General features: G+C 45.2%; 1 protein-coding gene across 2 annotated transcripts; it reads right to left on the bottom strand.

The window, feature by feature from the left end:
• Nucleotides 1-1,802: 1,802 nt before the first annotated feature.
• Nucleotides 1,803-16,157, bottom strand: CUNH7orf26 (chromosome unknown C7orf26 homolog). Of its 2 annotated transcripts, none has more exons than XM_024197815.2 (7): nt 16,048-16,157; nt 14,376-14,574; nt 13,382-13,603; nt 11,054-11,219; nt 9,928-10,455; nt 5,452-5,491; nt 1,803-2,302 (listed from the first exon to the last, which is right to left on the bottom strand). In XM_024197815.2, the coding sequence occupies exons 2-7, from the start codon at nt 14,565-14,567 to the stop codon at nt 2,086-2,088; spliced, it is 1,365 nt and encodes a 454-aa protein (XP_024053583.1). In that variant the 5' UTR covers nt 14,568-14,574; nt 16,048-16,157; the 3' UTR covers nt 1,803-2,085. The 2 variants fall into 2 exon arrangements, with proteins under 2 accessions (XP_024053583.1, XP_024053582.1); XM_024197814.2 differs by having other exon boundaries at nt 16,064-16,157.
• Nucleotides 16,158-17,614: the final 1,457 nt, after the last annotated feature.

Genomic DNA, 17,614 nt, shown 5'->3' with positions numbered 1-17,614 from the left:
TGCTCAGTCTTCAGCTTCAGTCCCAGACTCGGACTTTAGCTTTCTGCCCTGGGCCCCACTGTGTCTAACGCCGGCCCTGCTCTCTGGTTTATTTTGATGGCCCCCTGAAACCTGTTCATGCCCCCCCCCCCAGGGTGCCCCAGAACCATCATTAAAAACTGCTGAACTAGAGTATTTAAATTCCTTCCTGAACCATTTGACAGCAGCATGGAATCCAGGCATGCATCATCATGCTATGCATATCCAGGACACCCATTCTCAAACCCAAATCACCAAGAGGCAGAGGTTAATGGTCCCTCCACCATAACAAAAGTCCCTCCACCATAACATTCATCTGGTAGGTTAACTGTCTGCTGACACCATCTAATTTGAAACTATACTCCTTCAAAGCCATGATGATAGGAAAGTTTTAAAGTGAGGTTTTTAATCTGAGTGTCTGAAATAGGTCAGATACACAAAACAAGAAAGAAATCCAAGAGTTTTAATTAAACAAAAAAAAATGGAGGCCCATCCTTGAGCACAAATTTTGGAAAACAGGGTGCAGACAATTTAAAATCAAGTAACTACAGGTAAAAACAAAATAAACATGGGTGTTACACATCAGGATTATCACCACCTCCACTTCCCCCTTTCAAGTAACCTTTCAAAGGAGATATGGTACAATGAGTATTGATAAATAACTTTTCATACTCCTTTATGCTCAGTAGTTCTTAGATTCAGGACCTTTTCATCTTGTTGGAGCTTCTACCAAGTGATTAATTTTATCTTTCCAGGGAAAGAGAAGTAGACAAACATCAGGATTACTCTCCAGTTGTAATTTATTGAGTGAATTACAAGTGCCAAGCCCCAGCTTCCATCTCTTTGTCCTTTGATTTTAATGTGTAATTGGATAACTATTATTGCCACACGTCTCTCTGTCTATTAGCATGACATCTGAAATATGTATAAAGAAATAAAGTGATTGACTCCTAGAAAAAGGATGCCCTTGCTTTCTCCTAAAGCCAATGAAAGGGGCTTAGAGAATTGCATTATTGTCACTGTGCTAGAAAACGACCCAATTCTGAGTGGGGATACATTATATATTTCACTGCAGTAATATAGAAGACAAACGTATTATCTTGACTAGAACACTTTTCCACAGAGTACACCATTTCTAATTAAAAGCCTGTGGTACCGGGAACCTACCTTCTCTGGAACAATATTGGTATGTATTTTTTGTGTGGCTGCAAATTAATTGCAGTAAAAGGTTAAACTGCTAAACATCAGTAACTAATTTGTTGCAGTAAGCCGTTGATCCATTTTTGCCAACGGGCATTAGTGATTCCAGATTTGATCTCTAAATTTCACAAATTTGTTGATTTGAACATGTGAAAAGGATATTCCAGAGGCCTACCAAAAAACCAAGGATGTTGCAATTGCAAAGGAAGTTCCTTCCTAGCACAGGCCTAATAAAAATTGGATTTGCTGAACACCATTTGAGAGATAAAAGTGAGGCAAGCGATCACTTCTCACTCTTTTTTTTAGTGGTTTCCTCTCAGAGGAAGTGCTACCCTCCCCTACCTTGTGCTTCAGAAGCAAGCATTCGCAGTACCAAAAATATACAGTGTACACACACTCTATTGGCATGGGTACAAACGTTTACAAAGAGAAAGAACAGGGGCAGGGGACTAACTTGCAAGTCTGGATATGGTTTTCCTTCTGTCCTTCACAAATGAGAAGGAGCAAGAAAGTAGCTGGTCTCACTAGAGTCAGACAGATGTGTACCCGTGAGAAACACCAGACCAAGAAATACAGTGGTACTGCTCATTAGATGAGTTATTTGATATTAAAAAACCCCGTACATTCCAGAGGGCTTGTTTTTTTCTTTCATCCATAAATATGGATTAATAAGAAATTGTCCATGTTTAGGGCTAGAGCAGCCTAGCATCTGCCTCTCCCCTACTCCTGAAGAAAGTCCATCTTTTAGACACCACACAACACAATATTAAAGAGGAAAATATGGTTCCATAAATGTTTGGTTTCCTCTGTAAGGCTTCCCCAGTCAGGGGGAAATGGGTGCACATTATACAGTTTAAGTTAGGTTCTTTAGCGAATAGGCCTGTATGGGAAAGTCATGCCTGGTATAAATGTCTGCACAGGATGGGCTGGGAGTGCTGGATGAGCCGGATGCGCGGGCAATGCAGGGTGTGCTGCATGTGCAGGATAGCCCAGCGGAGGGGTGTGGATATGAGGATAAAATCCTGGTGGCAAAGCAGCATGGGTTGCTTGTTGCACTGGACCTGAAATCACCAGCTGGAGTAGGCTGTGAAAAGAAGATCCAGATAGATGTAAGTATTACTCCAATAATAAATTGTCCAAACAAGGAGCAGTTTGGCAGAAGGCCTGCTCCATGACAAGAAGAGTCACTCAAAAGCCCTTGCCAATGCGTAGCAACATTCATAAGCTCAAACACTGGAAAGCGCTTTAGGGAGAGAAGGTGGCAATTATGCTTATTACATCCTGCAGACTGATGTGTATGGTGCAAGGTACATGCACAGTGGTATTTTTCAAAGGAGCACTGTCCATGACAATCAACAGAGTTAAGTATTTTCAGTAATCCTGGTTGAACAGCTGGCTTGTCAAGAAAGAGGGGGCTCTGGTTACCATCTCTCCAAAGGGCAATGCTCTGTGAGGCTCTACAGCCAGGCTGCAGGAGAGAGGATGAGGGCTCAGGTTTCAGAGGGATGATAAAAAGGAGTGAGACTGTCAACGGTTTATATAAGCTAAGGTTAAATACCAAAAATCGGCAAGGGTTCATTTTTTAAAAATAAGCAAATGTTAAGGCCAACATTTTCAACCCCAGGTGCCTAAAGTTAGGCTAAATCCGCACTTAGAAACCTAAATAGAAATGGCCTGATTTTCAGATATAGAAGCCTACCTTTAGACACCCAGGTTTTAATATTTTGGCTAATATTAAAAAGATAGAAAATAAGTAACGGTTATAACAAGAAACAAAAACAGCACCGTTAAGCATAGAGTTTAAGTATAATAGGTGGGAATTAGGGATGGGGCAGAGGTAATTTTTAAAATTGCATTTCACTTTCACTGTTTTGTTAGTCTAATTGTCTTAATCCAGGATCTCATCCTGCAAACTGATATGTGTGGGTGGACCAAAGAGGAGCCTCACTGACTTTAACGGGGTCTGCCTGGCTTGAGGATTTGTACATATTTTAAGGCCAGAAGGAACAATTCGATCATTTAATATGACCTCCTGTATACCAGAAGTCAAAGTATCTTGAATTATAGTTGGGAATCATTTAAGAACAACATAATAGATTCCCAAAAAGCCATAATTCCACAACTGAGGAAGAAGGCTATGCTGGTTTAGAGGGGACGTGAAGGCAGTTATAATATATATATAATATATAAAATAAAGGGAAAAAAGGGGAGCTTGATAGTAATGAATACAAATCAGAAGTTAGGAATTGTAGAAAAATGACAAGGGAAGCAATGGGAAACAAGGAGAAATCTGTGGCCTGCAGAGTTAAGGACAATAAAGAGTTTTTAAAAAATGTATTAGGAACAAAAAGAATCCTGAAAATGGTATTGGTCCATTACTAGATGGAAATGGTAGAATTATCAGTAATAATGCAGAAAAGGTGGAAGCCATCAATAAATATTTCTGTTCTGTATTTGGGGAAAAATAGATGATATAATCTCATCATATGGTGGTAACACTCCATTCCAGTAGTCTCTGGAGGATATTAAACAGAAGCTAGTAAAGTTAGAGATTTTTAAACAAACAGGTCCAGTTAACTTGCATCCAAGAGTTTTAAAAGAGCATCCTGACAAGCTCGCTGGACCATTAATGTTGATTTAAATAAGTCCAGGAAGTTCCAGAGGACTGGAAGAAAGCTAATGTTGTGCCAATTTTTAAAAAGGGTAAATGGGATGACCCAGGTAATTATAAGTCTGACAGCTGGACTTGTATCCTGGGCAAGATAATGGAGCAGCTGATACAGTAATCGATTAACAAAGAATGAAAGGACAGTAATGTAATTAATACAACAAATCAACACGTGTTCATGGAAAATAGATCCTGTCAAACTAATTTTTTTTTTTTTTTTTGAGAGAGAGAGAGAGATTATAAATTTGGTTGAGAACGGTAACAGTGTTGATCTAATATACTTAAGACTTCTCTAAGGCATTTGACTTGATACCACACAACATTCTGATTAAAAAAAAATCGACTATAAAATTAATATGGCACATATTAAATGGATGAAAAACTGGCTCACCGATAGGTCTCAAAATGTAGTTGTAAACGGGGAATCATCATCAAGCAGGTGTGTTTCCAGTGGGCCCCCGCAGGAATGGGCTCTTTGCCCTACGCTACTTAACATTTCTGTCAATGACCTGGAACCATTTGCAGATGACCCAAAAATTTGGGGAGTGGTAAGTAACGAAGAGGATAGGTCAGTGATTCAGCACGATCTACATTGCTTGGTAAACTGGGCACAAGCAAGCTATATGCGTTTTAATATATCTAAATGTAAATACATACATTTCCGAACAAAAGAATGTAGGCCATACTTACAGGATGGGGGACTCTATCCTGCCAAGTAGTGATTCACAGATATTTGGGGCCGTGATAGATAATCAGCTGAATATGAGCTACCATTGTGACACTGTGGCCAAAAGAGCTAATGCCATCCTGGGATGCATAAAGAGGGGACTCTCCAGTAGTAGAAAGGTTAATTTACCACTGGTGTGACTGCTGCTGGAATACGGTGTCCAGTTCTGGTGCTCGCAAATGCAAAAAGGATGTTAAATTGGAGAGGGTTCAGAGGAGAGCCATGAGAATGATTAAAGGATTAGGAAAAACATGCCTTACTTATAGTGTTTGAGCTCCTGGAGAGTGTCTATTTAGCTTAACAAAGAGAAGGTCAAGGGATGACTTGTCACAATCTATAAGTACCTACATGGGAAACATATTTAACAAAGGGCTCTTCAATGTAGCAGAGAAAGGTATAACACAATCCAATGGCTGGAAGCTGAAGCTAGACGAGTTTAGTCTGGAAACAAGATGTTAAATTTTTCACAGTGCGGATAATTCAACATTGGAACAATTTACCAAGGGTCATGGCAGATTCTCAATCCCTGACCATTTTTAGATCGAGATTGGATGTTTTTCTACAATATATGCTCTAAGAATTATTTTGGGGGTAGCTCTCTGGCCTGTGTTAAACATGATCACAAAGTTCCTTCTGGCCTTGGAATCTATAAATCTGTGAAATTTCACCCAGTTGCCCCTGTTTTGATCCCCAAAACTTGTGTTTGACTAAAGCACACCTTCCAAAAAAGCACACTCACATTATAAGCTCTTCAGGGTAGAGGTCTGCTTCAACAAACATGTAGGAAATGCCTTGAAATATGCATTAAAATAAATACAAGTTTAGAAAGGTCCCTTACTTGTTGTGTGGTAGCCGAGCGCACACTGTTCTCAAGTCATCTGAAATTCAAGAGGATAGAAAAACAAACAGTGTGGATAAAGCAAAATAAAAGATTTTTCCCCTCTACTCTTCATTCTGGGAAGTTTTAGTCAGATTTCATAAAATGACTAATAGAGACCCAAAATTTCATCCTTTCATGCATAAGATATGTATAGCGAACATTTCCCTATAACTTTTACATCACAAACCATTTCGCATATCATCCATCTGCAGTTGAGCATTCTCTCACTTGCCTAATATTTAAGTTAAATGGACAGAAATTCACATCTGTTGCAAGGCAGACAAACCCTAGCACAAAATTCTCAGTGGATTAAACAGATAGAACTTTGCCCAACTGGGGCAGCCACATTGGCAACTCAACTAGAGCCAGGGGAGCAGCACCCAATTCATATAAGGGAAGACTGCTATGGTCATCTCATCTTTAACAAGAAGTAGAGTTAAAAATAGGAAGCCTGAACACTACATGTCCCATCATGCAATACTCCATCTTGAGCAAGACAAGACAAGGAATGGAGACTCAAAGTATCTCCTTATCAAGTATTAGAATGCTTCAGGTCATGCTGAGATAGAAGAAACATGTTTGGGAATGGTTCAGGCAAGAAGGAAGAGAAGATCTTCAAAATCCCCGTTATCAAAGGCTAGAAATTGGCTAGTTGTACTCTCAAGTGATTCCAATAACAGTCATGGGAAACAGGCAGCCAAGATGTAGGCAATACCAGAAATATCATTGCCCAATGCAAAGTGGCGCTTACATTTCGTAAGGCACCAGCCTCTGCTTTTTCCCACTGTTGTACCAGAACTCCGCTTGCAGCCCTTTCTAACTGGTTTTCTAATTATAACTCGGGGTGGGCAAACTGTGGCCCAGGGGCTACATCCAGCCCTCCAGATGTTTTAATCCGGGCCTCGAGCTCCCGCCAGGAAGGGAGGTCCTGGGCTTGTCCCGCTCCGGCGCTCCAGCTAGGGAGCAGGGTCAGGATCTTGCCCCATTCCGCACAGCTCCCAGAAGCAGCGGCATGTCCTCCCTCTGGCTCCTACACATAGGGGCAGCCAGGGGGCTCCACACACTGCCCCTGCCCCAAGTGCTGCCCCCACAGCTCCCGTTGGCTGGGAACTGCAGCCAATGGGAGCTGCAGGGGCAGCGCCTGTGGACAAGGCAGTGCACAGAGCCGCCCGGCTGCACCTCTGCATAGGAGCCGGAGGGGGGACATGCCACTATTTCTGGGAGCTTCTTGAGGTAAGCACTGTCCAGAGCCTGCCCCCCGACCCTCTCCCATGCCCCAGTCCTGATCCCCCTCCCACCCTCTGAACTCCTCAGTCCCAGCCCAGAGCACCCTCCTGCACTCCCAACCCCTCATCCCCAGCCCCATCCAGAGCCCGCACCCTGAGCCGGAGCCATCCCGCACCCCAACCCCCAATTTCATGAGCATTCATGGCCCACCATACAATTTCCATACCCAGATGTGGCCCTTGGGCCAAAAAGTTTGCCCACCCCTGTTATAACTGAACTTTATGTTGTCGTATCAAAGTTTGTTATTGACAAACAAGTGTGCTGCTCCTTCCTTCCTCTTCCCCAATTGTTACCTGGGGAGTAGGACACCAGTCCTGGCACTGTTTGTACCTTTATATGCCCCATTCCTCTGTGCACGGCTTCATTTACCCACCAAGGAAAGCTGCACCCTGCCGAGTAGGCTAGGAGGTGAAACGCTCCTCAGAGGTATTTTAAGATTTGTATTAAAAAACTCCAGTAACGGAATCTGGGACACTGGCTCTACTGGGGAAAACAGTTTCCAACCAATTTAACAAGAATCCTACTCTAAAGAACGTACAGTCGTGAGGTCCTTTTAATGCTGGTTTAAACAAATTCCTCCCAATTCTATAGAAAACGGAATGCCAAAAATGTGATTAGCAGCTATTTATACTGAATTCCCTTCCTCTTCTAGTATAGCAATCCCCCCATAAGATAGGCCAAGTAAGTACTTAGGAAATAAGGAAGTTTAAAGGGACAGCTTTTTTTTTTTTTTTTAAAAACCCTCATGTTTTGGCTTGCTACTATTACAAAACAGACCTAAGATTACTAGAACTAAAATCTTAGAGAAAAACCTGATTTATAGTTGGCTTTGTGCACTTGATAATACTGTGTACAGTCAGTGTAACAGGTGCTGAGAGGAGTTGATCCAAGTTCACACAGGCGCCTCAGGGAACAAAGGCTGTTCCCTGAACCTTTGGGTCTGGGTGAGATGCCCTGAGCTGGGGAAGGTTTCTGTTAGATTTCTGGTGTTATGTTAACGGATGTTCTGTTATAAAGTTTGCTCTGAGAAAATGGTATGATTGGCTGACCCTACATTTGGGTTGAATCACTTGACCAGCCATTTTTACTTTTTGTTTGTGTGGGTCTTTCAGACATTTTTGGGCCACACAAATTGGTAGGGGGACTTTAGTTCCAGTTATTACACCTGCCCCACTTTTAATACAGCTTTTAGAAGTTGACTGGATTTTCAAGTTGGTGTCCCTTTAATAAATTCACCAAGATTCCTTAACAGGTCTCAGATTTATAATGATCCAAATGCTTAGCTAATGAAATAAGTTTACCATCTTGTGCAAAAAGTACTAAAAATTATAGGCCAGGGGACATAAAAAAAAACCACCCAAACAAATCTTGCTTCTCCCATGATGAAAGACTAGAAATGTAGGCTTCAAAAATGTTTCAGCTAAAACCACCACCTGGATTATTCTCCATTTCATGTTTATACACTATGCTCTAGTTCATGCGCCCTCATCCAGTGCAGAGAAACCACTGAGTTGAACAAACAGGATGCCATTTCCTTTTAAACTGAAAATGTGTCCTTACCCTGAGCTCCTTTAGAGAACAGTGGTCCTGCCAGAGATTGTGTTGGGAGCAAACTGGTAATTCTTTTCAGTCATATGGGCCCACCTACACAGAGCCACAAACTGTGTTTTTTCCTACTCTGAAATGTCATGAAAAACTGTCTCCCTGTACCCAGAGTCAGATATGGCAAAGTAAGATTTGACTTCTTTTAAAACTGCAGAACCAATATACCGGCCAAACAGCAAACTGGATTCTACTCTGGCTCATGAATCAGAATTGTTTACTAACTTCTAATTGCAGTGCAGAACTCTGCCTCAGTTAATACGTCAAAGGCATGGGCTGTACAATATAACTCAGGGCAGCATCTTTATTATATGTGATTCACGTGCTCACAAGAACCTGGATCGACTTTCACATTTCAAGGTGTTGGAAGGGCTAGCACACATTTTTAATGTATGTAAAAGGGCAAGTTTACCCTGGAGTTATTGGGGCAAAATTTACACACACACAGCCATCCCCTCCCCATAAAATGACATACTGTTGTAATGAGCCATAAATTCAATCTGTAACCCACTTAACCCTCCCATTCCAGCCACTCCCCCTCATGACTGTAGGGGTGCTAATGGGCCACTTCACCTTGAACGATTCCTCGAAATACATGAGAGACTAGGTGGGTGAGGTAATATCTTTTATTGGACCAACTTCTGTTGATATGAGAGACAATCTTTCGAACTTACACAGAGCTCTTCTTCTGATCTGAAGAAGAGCTCTGTGTAAGCCCTCTAATATCCTGAGATCAATACGGCTACAACACCACTGCACACCTTGAAATATGTTAACTACTTACACTAAACAATCTGTTCCACCTTGTATTTAGCTGTGACACTCAGACTCCTTTTCACAGACCCAACGAAAAGCCCTGTATAGCTTGAAAGCTTGTCTCTCTCACCAATAAAAGAGATTACCTCACTCGCCTTGTCGCTCTGATTTTCACTGTATCATTTTTCAAAGGAGAATCATAGCCTGAATCCTTCTCTAACCTATGCTGCAAGGATGTACAATGGATGGCTACACTGTAATTCTTTAATTTGACAGTTTTAAACCAGTTTAGGAAACAGGGTTTAAAGACATGTATCTGGAACCATAATTATCTAACTGTGTAGGACCTAAATCAGGCCACAGACCCATCATCTCTGGAGTGTTTTGATGTCAGCTGTACCATTCAGGCTCTGTTTATGGGCCGAGAAGAGGACAAACATACTCCCATATCAAAAAACAAACTACAAACCATCAACACAGCCTGGCAGCAATGGTGCAAGTATGAACAGAATATTCCCTCCCAAATCCCCAAAGCAATAAGCTTTCTTGATATTCCATAGCCCTTATTTTCATCAATGGTCTTTCCTTTCTTACTCTCTGTCCTGAGCTGTTTGCTACACCCAGCTTGTAGCTCTAACAATCTCTTATTTCCTAAGACTTGTGGAATATTTCTTCTGTTAATGCATTTACCCATGTATTATCCCTCCCTCACCCAGGGACAGCCTACCCACATACTGGAGAAAAGTGATCTCAGGCCAGGCTCTTCACAAGCTGCTTTCAGCAACATACCTCTAGTGCACAGCAATGCTCCTGATGCCATGGCCACCTGCAGAGCCTGAGCCAATCTGTCTAGAGCCAGTTCAATCTCTTTGGAAGCATTGAGTGGATTGAGTTCGTCAGACAGTCTGTTAATTTCCTCAACAAGTGGAACCACGTGGTCAAAGGGCACTAGACCCAGTCGGCCATATAGGTTCTTCTCTGTTAAGTGCCCCTGAAGCATCATGAGAACCTGTAGGACGCTTAGATGCAGTTTGGAATACAGCAGGTGGCAGTCTTTGTCAGCTCCAGTGGCTGAGTCCTTGGCAATTTTATTGGTGAGGTGGCCATTTGAGAGAGAGGCCTTCTTTTTTCTTTTGTAAGCCAAGGGGGCCTTCACACACCAGCGGATCAGTCCAGTGAGGGGGGTGAGCTCTAAAAATCCTATTGGCAGGTTGGCTGCAATAGGAGTGTTTAAAAAGGTGATGAGTATCAAACGGGGGTCCTCAAAGATCCAAGAGACAACTATCTCGAGCAAGTCCGAAGGGGGGATGAGATCATCTGGAAAAAAATATGAGACACTGCTCAGCAAGTCCCCTTCTCTGGCATAGGGACAGCCATTTCATTCTCCTCCCCCTCTCCTTCATCTGTAAGTCTGGGCCCAGCCTCTGCTAAAATCTTTATTCATGCATCACTCTCTTCCTATCACAACTACTGCAATTCTTCTTTTATTGTCTTCCTAAATCCCAGCTCTCTAACCTTCAGAATGCTAGTCAGATACCCTCACTACAGGAAGTCTGGGTCAAATTACCACCAGCTCTAGTCCCTTCACTGGCTTTCTAGCCACATCTGAACCTAGTTCGAGAAGACCCCTTCATTCCTTGCCCTTCGTCAAAATCGTCAACAACAGAGCCAATCGTTACATGGACTGTTGTCTATTACAAACTGGACTGAGGTCACTCACCACTGTGTTGTAAGTCTCAGCTTCCCACACACACCAAAGGATAAGTGCTGCACCCAGCACCGTGTCTAGCAAAACTATGGTGCTGAGTGCCATTAAAATGCCAATAGGTAGCTGAGAACACAAACATGCCCATAACAGCCAGCAGGCACTGCAGCATTTGTTTCGAGAAGAGAATGCTGCCTATTTGCAGTTTACCTGAAGAAAGGTCGTAGAGTGCGGTAACCGACGTTATGAACTGGCAGCAGAAGCGAGGACTAGCGCTGAATATTTGTTTCAATGTCTGAATGGAACCTGGCACCAAACAGCAGTAGTCATCCACTAAGGCACGGGCTAACCTCACAGAGTAGATTGCAGGTGTTCGCTGAAAGAGATTTGCAGTACCAAGTGGTGACAAGTACGTCAAACCAGGACATAAGAAATTTTGCAGAGCCCAGCCCATGGGGAGATGCAGAATTTTTCACTAAGGCTCTGTTACATGAAAGGGAGGGTAACGTCATTAAAATGGATACAAACACCATTTTGGAACAAGACAATCATTTTTTACCATGACCATCAACTATTACAAACCCATCTATAAGCCACTTTTTAGCTTTACTGCAGTAGACTATAATAATAATTCTGTGCCAAAAAAACAATATTAAAGAAACACTATCAACTTGAAATCTACTATCTATTCTAGTCAAACACGATTTAAAAGGTGTTTCAGACACTACACCTGCCCATGTCGCCCTGCCAGGTTTTTTTTATTTCAACTATTATGCTGCCCTATTTTCTAAAAATGTTTTCTCGTTCGTTACTGTATGAAAGACCGATCTGTAAACTGACCATTCCCAGACAAAAAATATTTAAGGTCTAGGGTACAAGTCAGTAACTGAATGGTAAAAACCTTTGCAAGAATTTCTACAGCTGGCCAAAGTTACACATACCTGATACAGAGCATGATGTTTAATCACCACACTAACCTTTGCTCTTCGCATGAAAGTGTTCTACTTTTATGAACTGAGTACAGCAATGTCCTCTGTCCACTGCTGTCCTCTTAACCACAGTCCCTCACTTGACACTCATCCTGATTCTGAAGACCACCCTGGCCCAGAGGAAGAAAGCCACGCTCCCAGGGATTTCTGAAGGGGATCAGGATCAGGACTCCCCTGCCTAAGGTTCTCAGGAAATGAGTGAGTGGGAGGCGTGTGAGAAATATGAGGGCAGTTCACCAGGACAGCACCATCCCTGCAATGTCTTTTAAGCACCAAGTTTTTAACATGGAAACCTTTATATACTTAAGTGATCTGAAGGAGGCAGTGCACCACAATAAGCCACCCCTTCAAAGTCTCCTGCCACCCACATTACACCCCTTCCTGTTCCTGCAGCCTTTAGGAGACCTATATGGAGAAACAGTTACACTGCAGATCTTAGGGAAGTGGGGGGATTCCCCTCTGCTGCCCTTCTCCACCCCTCCCATCCCCCTGTCTGCAGAATAGCCTGCTTCTGGCACATCTCCTGAAGGGTGCGGGAATGAAAGCTCACTCCTGTGGACCTTAGGAGGCACATCAGGGTGGGGCTCCCCTAAGGCAGACATTAAGAAATCCACAGGAGCAGGGGCATGAGAGCTCGAGAGGCTTGGAGAGCCAAGAAGTTTTGCCTGGCATAGACCTCAGTAGGGAGAATAGTATCAGAGGGGTGGCTGTGTTAGTCTGGATCTGTAAAAAGAAACAGAGAGTCCTGTGGCACCTTTAAGACTAACAGATGTATTGGAGCATAAGCTTTCGTGGGTGAATACCCACTTCGTCAGACGCATGTAATGGAAATTTCCAGAGGCAGGTATAAATGGACAGATATCAGGAATGGCAATATACAAAAACCTGTAGGAGAACACTTCAACCTCCCTGGCCACACAATAGCAGATGTAAAGGTAGCCATCTTACAGCAAAAAAACTTCAGGACCAGACTCCAAAGAGAAACTGCTGAGCTTCAGTTCATTTGCAAATTTGACACCATCAGATCAGGATTAAACAAAGACTGTGAATGGTTAGCCAACTACAAAAACAGTTTTTCCTCCCTTGGTGTTCACACCTCAACTGCTAGCAGAGGACCTCACCCTCCCTGATTGAACTAACCTCGTTATCTCCAGACTGATTCCTGCCTGCATATTTATACCTGCCTCGGGAAATTTCCATTACATGCGTCTGACGAAGTGGGTATTCACCCACGAAAGCTTATGCTCCAAAACATCTGTTAGTCTTAAAGGTGCCACAGGACTCTCTGCTGCTTTTTAGTAGGGAGAATGTCCCTCGCTGCACTGCCCTGTCGACTTTCCTAAGCTGCATGGGAGTCTGCAATTGGAGGGTCCACGACGGTTGCACTGCAGGTATGAGTTCTGTGAACTGAATTCTAGAGCCCACCTCTCAGTACTAAACCTACATTGTTTTGGCCACTAGACAGCCCCTTTTCTTCAGTTCACCCACTTGCACACCATGTTCACCTAGTCAGCTCTTAGGGACTGTCCTATCCATGCACCAGCTTTACCTGCAGCCACGATGCAGCACATTCCAGAACGGGAACTCTGCACACAGCTACCGCCATGGAAATCAATTTTCCTAGCAAGACCATCCTGCCGTCATCTGCTTTGTTTCCTTGAGGGCTGAAAAGGGCTGAGAAAATGATCTGCCGGACTGAATCCTTGGTTTGCTCTTGGAAATAACTGCACATGATCTCAAGGAGTTGAAGCTCCTGAAGAGAATTCAGCCTCTAAAAAACAAAGCCAGAAAATAACAGAGTAAATCCCAATGTAGCATGTCCAGAAACAAAAGGAAGCATTATAAGAATATGCCTCTTTCTCCCTTCCCCATCACACTTCAATCTCCTGCTCGTGAGCAAGCCTGGCCATACTTCTCCATGAACTGCCTGTAGAACAGGGTACGCACACTGGCCAGCAATTTCAGGGACCATATAAATTCCTTGGCTGAAAGATCAAACAGCAGCAGTGGAGTCTGAGGGCTTCTGAGCAGTAGCAGAAATTCTGGCCCAGTATCACGTGTAGCCTGCCTTATCACCTTCCAGTTCTTGCATCCTCTCTGGTACAGTATGCACATGCTTGGTTCCGAGACAAACATTACATTTACTTATCAAGCTAGAAAGTTTATTAATCATATTATTTGCAGGGTAATTGCATGGAGCTTGTTGTCAAGGCAAAGGATAAAGTCTAGAGAGGGACCCAAGAGAACTCCCAAAAGAAACTAAACCAAAAATTAAAAAAAGTCTAAAAGTGACTCCTTTCCCTGGTTCTTCCAGTGCCTATTATCTTTCTAGGCCCTGATCCTGCACCCAGATCTACATGGTGGACCCTTGCACCTACACGTAGCCCCAATTTAATCAGTGGGGCTCTACAGAGATACAAGATTCCAGCTGTGTAGATTTGATTGCAGGAACAGGGCCTAGACTGTAAGTACAAGACAACATCAAGACATTACCGGACAATTCAAATGCAGTTGTATTTTTGCTCACAGGATCTGTTACCTACTTTAGGCTGGGAGTTGCGCTCTTTGGGAACCTGAAATATGAACTCTTCCAGCAACTCAATTGGGCCTTTGTCCACAATGGGAAGAGGTGCATTTTGGAGCTGACTGCTGAAGTAGATGTCTAAGTGATACAGCACTTCTTTGGCAGCACTCAGGGCATCCCGGCGGAGCAGGGAATGGCGAATGTCACTCATTGTGCTCCTGCAAGAAGAGAGACAAAAAAGTGATGAGTAAACCTCAATATCAACAATTGCATCTGTCTCAGTTCTTCTGCCTCAACGAAATGAGAGGCTTCTGCTTTTTATGTGCTAGTTCTCTTGTATTTGCATGTAGGGACTCTTGAGCAGAACAGCCTGGACTTAGACGACAGGGGTCTGTCACCCTTTCACCAAAAGCCTTTGATTTTAGTTTTCTCTGGCCCACACCTCACTCTACTTTTATTTAAGTAAACAAGCAAAGCCAAGAAACACAAAAGTGTTTCTCATACTGAAAGCATTAATGGCACTGGCTCCTGAATATGCTTAGGACTCTTGGGAAAACAATGAGCAATCCCTGAAGGATGTAGAATGAACTGCTGTCACAAAGTCAGGATCAGAGCACAGAGGCAGCACATAGATATATATGTGCTTCGAATACTGCCAATTTGTGGAAATGGGATGAGAAAAAAACCTTCATTCTAAAACTAACCTAGGACAGCACAAAAATGTCACCCTATGTATATCTGCAGCAGTGGTTCCACTTGAAAAATTTATCAGACACCTAGCAGCCTGAAGCCTCTGCGTGTGGGGGAGAAGACCAGGACCAGTGGCTCCAGATCTCCTTCTGCAGCTCAGCACTTTTTCAAACTGCTTTGGAGTGAAATATACCTGGTTCTTGAGTTTCACTGCTACAAAGTTCTAGATAGCCACCGTGAAACTGACCAGCCATGTTAGCTTCAGTCTGGGCAGCTCTGCAAACCTCCCAGGAGCAGGCCAGGAGCCCTGTCTGCAGACTCAAGATGACATCAAAGTGCCAATTACACACAGGCCCCATTTGAAAAGTTTTCTGGGCAACCGCAAGGGCTAGAGACCTTGCTGGTAAATGAAAACTCAGATACTGCAGAAAGTGCTGGCATAGCCCCCCTCCCCGCCACTGCCACTGCCAGGGCCAATCGTGTCAAAAACCCTGTAATGTTTCTGCGCCACCCCTGCCCTGCTTCAGATTCCCTACTGGGATGCCAAGCACAGCAGTGTCTCTCCAGCTAGGGGTAGGAGGCTAAGGCAAGGTAGAGCAGCGTTGCGCTCGCTGGGCACAGTTACATGCCCAGGTCATGGGTGTGTGATGCCCCCACATGTTAGGAGAACAGGCACGAAACCTGCTGTCCCCCCCTCCCGTAGGTGCCCCCTCCCTATACCCAGGCCTCCCAAATCCCCTCCCCCCAAATCTACTCCTGACCCCGGCCCCCAGGTGCCTCTCCCCCATCCTCTCTCAGTCCCCTGCCCCCAAATCCCCTCCTCACCCCGGCCCCCAGGTGCCCCTCCCCCATCCTCTGCCCCCAAATCCCCTTCCCCCCAGGTGCCCCTCCCCCGTCGAGGCGACTAGTAGCTCCCGGGAAACCACGAGGCCGACCCAGGCCCGGCCCCAGAGGCCCCGCGCGGCTGTGGGGCTCGGTCCGGGGCCTAGCTGAGCGCGCACCCGCTCCCGGCCGCACCTCCTGCCGGGCCCGCTCAGGCGGGCATATCCGGGCGGCCTCCGCGGCGGGGCCGGGCTGAGGCGAGGGGAAGCGGCGGGGCCTTCCGCGGCCCGGAGCGGCGCAACGCGGGCGGGCGACACGGCGGCCCGGCCCGGCCAAAAAAGGGGATGGTGCGCGGCCATCCGCCCACAGCGCCACCTGCTGGCCGCGCCGCGCGGGGCGCCCGAGAGGGGCGGGGCCAGGGAAGGAGTTTGTGGGGTTGTGCCCGGAGGGAGGAGGTGTGTAGGGCTGGTGGGCAGGGGGAGAGGGTGTGTGGGGCCATTGCCTGGGGAGGGGAGAAGGAGGAGGGGCTGTGGGGCTGGTGCCCAGGGGAGAGGGAGTCGTGGGCCAGGTACCCCTGGGGGAGAGGAGTGTGTGGGTTGATGCCTGGGAGGGAGGGGGGTAGTGCTCCAGGGGCCAGAACCATGCTATAATGTGAGTGGAGGACGCACAGAGTAAGAGACTGCTCTTTATTTCCCCTGTGCTGGGTTGGTGTTAGGAAGGGCTGGTGCCCCTTGTGTATGTGGGGTTGAGAGCAGCGGGGTGTGTCAAGTTACCTCCAGCCCTGGGCACTGCAGTGCCATGCTCCCTGCTGACTCTCACAGGGACCGGAGCCAGCTGCAGACCCTGAGGCACCATAGGGTCTGTTCTTTTACGTTGCACATGAAAGTCAGCTAAGCTAACCCCCAGTGAATACTGCTAGTGTAGGGCCCTCCTCCAGTAGCATAGGGCTGAGCCATCCCTATGTCAGCACAGGGGCGCATCAGAGGTGTGGCTGGAGCAATGCTGCAAACTGGCTAATCTCAGTTGCTGGAATGGCCCCTAGGAGCCATCGCAGCCCAGCCTAAATTATAGAAGCCCTGGGAGCACCCCTTTTTTATGCTGTGGGCTGGGCTGGCACCCACCCAACCCCAGAATCCAGTGGCAGCAAAAAGGGCATACAGCCTGCAGCTCAGAGCTGGTGCTTGAGGATTTAGTCAAGGTAGGATACAGCATCATTAGTGCTTGGATTGCAGGCTCTTCGGGATGGGAACTGGCTCTTTGTTATATTTTTACACAGTACCTAGCACAGTGGGTTTGGGGCCTGTAGGTGTGACAACAATACAAATAAAGAATAATGCGAGCACGGTGTTTACTGTATCACATATTTCTTGTTGTTAGTTAATAAGCAAATAATACTCAAACCTGCCTCAGTCATCACAGAGATACAGCCCAGGTGTTACATGCCAAAGCCCATAGACACTTTCTAGTAGCTGCTCATACAGCTTTCCTCTTTTTGAAAATGTAAAGGAAATATTGTAGCACCTAAAAGAACAACATCAGACCAATACAGCCAGTTAATTAAACACAGCCCTCCAAGTGAGACCTCCAGGAAGGGTGGAAAGGGAGTTAGCCTGAACCCATTGCCAGAAGTAAAGATTAGCCTCTCTTCTGGGACATAGACCTCCCATATCCAAACCCTGATGGCTTTCTGATCACATGGCCACTTCTTGTTCTCAGAGTGGCTCCTTCTGCACTGGCCTGTCCGGC

Source organism: Terrapene carolina, unplaced genomic scaffold (assembly GCF_002925995.2).
Source record: "Terrapene carolina triunguis isolate 2854851 unplaced genomic scaffold, T_m_triunguis-2.0 Scaffold93, whole genome shotgun sequence".
Classification (NCBI taxonomy): Eukaryota; Metazoa; Chordata; order Testudines; family Emydidae; genus Terrapene; species Terrapene triunguis.
Note: the sequence above shows the minus strand (reverse complement) of the source record. Positions and strands in the feature narration are given on the sequence as shown.